Here is a 3235-nt window from a genome sequence, read left to right on the forward strand (position 1 = left end):
TTAGGTCGGAAACTTTTCAGAACACCCTCCTAAGTAAACAAAAAAAAATAAAATAAAAGGAAAATGGTCCATACACAGTCAAAATAACTCAAACAGTAAATAAACTGTTATTATTAGCCAACGTTTTTCTCCACTTTGTAGGTCTTCATCAGAGCTAGAAAAGGTACAAACAGCTAAAATAATGTAACAAAGTAAGAGAATAAGACAACATGGAATAAAAGGAAACTAAGGTATGGTTAAAAACGATGAAAAATATTTGAAACTTAAAAAAAAAAATGAACAAAGAAAATAAAAATAAGATGTACAGTGAAAAGTATAAATAAAAAATAATTACAATATATCCCCCACTTCTCTACCCTGTTGTACCTTGCATCCGCTTCAAGCTCATTCTTTCACTATACTTCATTCTGAAAGGATGTCCTATTTTGTTCATTATTTACCTTTTTGAAGAAAATAATTTCTTGAACTATATAATCTTGATGAGTCCACAAATTTCTTGAACATTGTTTTATTCTTATTTTAGTTTGAATTGTATCTTAATACTTTTTTATTTGTTATTATTTCCATTTTCATTCATTAGGGGTATCCATGATCTTTGGTTTAACATATTAAATGGAGAAATATTTTCCTCTTTTACCATGTTAAAACGATATAACATGGTTGAGAGTCTGTTACTAGGTCTGTAAAATGGGATGCCACGCAACAGACAAGCTGAGCTCATCACAGTTTTGTTTGTTGTCGTGTTAGGTTACTTGCTCATAGTTTGGGTTTTGACTGTGTTAGTATTGTTTTGGATGTTTTTATTACTAAGAAAGATGACAATAATAATGATGTAATGACAGTTGTCAATTAGCTCATCTTGATTCTCTTTCTCACACGTTACAAAATAAACAAGGCAAACTTTTACATAACTTCCACTTTTCACTCAACTTAGGCATGTTGTAATAAATTACTTTAGTCAAAACTTAGAAGTAAACAATAACATGAACTTTTGGAAAGAAAGGTTATAAAGCAAGTTGCTCAGAAAATCCGCAAGGAGCTCTTATGCATTTAGCATTTAACATGACTCTAAATAGGGCTGCTCTCAATCATGTACTTATACATTTAACATGGTAAAACATTTTACATTTAACACAACATCATGAATACCCCTATTGTCTAATACCTATTTCTAATTGTTGTTTATTTATAGTTTTCATTATCTATCTTATTCGCATTTTCTTCAATTTACTTCGTTCATTTTTTTTTTAATTTTCATATATTTTAAATCATGTTTAGCCACACCTTAGTTTATTTTCATTTCATGCTATATATTTTTTCTGACTTTGTTACATTATTTTAATTATTTATATCTGTTGTTGTTGATAAGAGAATGTTGATTGGCGGATATCAATAGTTGAAAATCAATTTCATGTAAGATCTAGGAAGAACAAAAGCTGAAGAGAAGAAAAAAGTCAGTTATTCCACCCCAAATTTTTATTACTTTAATGAAAACTATGTATAATTACTAGTTAGTAATCAATGAGTATACCAAGTTAGGGGAATAAAAAATGGCAGCTGTTTCAAAATGTTAAAAAAAAATTATTTTTCATACGGAGCTCCAATTCATTGGATCTTCCAACAACGCAAGAAAACTTAATTGAATATCAATTAAAGCAGAGTGAATTTGAAAGCTATTCACCTAAAATAGTTCATAAGATCTAGTTTTTAAAAAGCAACATTTCATAAAAAAATGCACTAAAAATATCAGTGATATTTGCAAAAATAAATGGATTTCAGAGTTAATAAAATAAAGTTTTTCGGACAAAATTTCATATGCAAATATCATAAAAACTACCCCTATGAAGATAAACGTCATAAACTATTTTATAGTATATTAAACTATCTTTAATTAGATTGTTGGCAGATATCTGCATGTCTAATGGTTTCTGAGATTTAGTTTTTCATAAATCCAAAAATGTTGTCCGAACAATTATACATCAATATTTCATGAATTTATTTTGTCAAATATATAAACTACAACTCCTATGAAGATAAACATCATAAACTACTATAAAGCACATTGTGTGTGCTAATAGACATCTTTATGCCTATTGGTTCCTTTGATATAGATTTCCCAAAATTAATTCGCTAACTACTGATTTTTCAGTTCATTTTTTATAAAATGTTGCTTTCTAAAAAACTATATCTTGGGAAATATTGAACATTAAATTTTTAAAAAATATAATTTTTTGTTCCCCAAATCTATACTTGGCAGACTCGTCAATTTTGATTAGTAATAATATGTTGTTTTCAATAAAATAATAAAAAATTAGGGTGAAATAACTTTTTTTTTTCACTGTGCTCTTGTACTGAAGTTAAAATTTCAATAAAATTAGTAAATGATAAAAATATTTTTATTTAATATAATAAAAACATTTAATACCTGATTAATTGCATCCGATCCCAGTACTTCAATAGTTCACACGTAGAGAGTAGGTATTGCAATTCGCAATCAGCTTGTTCAATGGCACGGATGAGTTGTTGATTGTGAGATGCCTGAAAACTATTATTTTAAAAAACTGTAGTAAATTATACAATTAAGTATTCATTTTAAATAAAGTATAGCATTCAATTTAAAACTAATGATTATTACAAAATAACTGCTCCTTTTATTTATAGGAGTTCTTTAAGCAGAACAGCATTAAAAGGAACATTCTAGTAATTTGAAGAAGCAGCATTTGAATTAGGCCTCAACGTTATTGAAGACAAGACTGAGTACATGCAAAGTTCAAGAAGGGATAAGGTATTGAATAGCAAAGTGACTTTCGGAGACCGCAGTTTCAGTTCTATAAACCAGTTTAAGTGCCTGGGAAGCTTTATTTCTCACTGAAAAAGATATTGAATTTTGGAGCTCTCTCTAAACAAATGAAAGTGGTCATTTACAAAACCATCGTAAGACCAGTAGTGATCTATGGGGGAGAAATATGGCCCTTGACAAGAAAAGCAGAATGAATACTCAACTTCTGGAAGAGAAAGAAATTGAGAAGGATATGGGTAAGTCTCGGAGAATGGAAATTGGAGCAGAAGGAATGAGGAGCTAAGGGAACTGTTTAGGAAACCCATCATGCTTCCTTAGCCATAGAAAGTGTAAAGGAATATTTATACAATAATAATTTGTGTACTTTAAGGAAACCTTCAGTAAAGTCATCCTTGGAAAAGTTCATAAACACAACCTTAAATAAAGTTCATAAAC

At 28.9% G+C, this 3235-nt stretch overlaps 1 protein-coding gene across 6 annotated transcripts in view; it reads right to left on the minus strand.

Moving 5' to 3' along the window:
• The window catches only part of LOC106678379 (Smg6 nonsense mediated mRNA decay factor), a 79837-nt gene that overhangs the window by 60318 nt on the left and 16284 nt on the right, over positions 1–3235 (minus strand). For all 6 annotated transcript variants that reach the window (XM_067049694.1, XM_067049693.1, XM_067049696.1 and 3 more), the window contains one exon: positions 2426–2545. In XM_067049694.1, coding sequence (XP_066905795.1) covers positions 2426–2545 — 120 coding nt within the window. The remainder of the gene's footprint in view (positions 1–2425; positions 2546–3235) is intronic.

Source organism: Halyomorpha halys, unplaced genomic scaffold (assembly GCF_000696795.3).
Source record: "Halyomorpha halys isolate HHAL.00 unplaced genomic scaffold, Hhal_1.1 Scaffold136.1, whole genome shotgun sequence".
Lineage (NCBI taxonomy): Eukaryota > Metazoa > Arthropoda > Insecta > Hemiptera > Pentatomidae > Halyomorpha > Halyomorpha halys.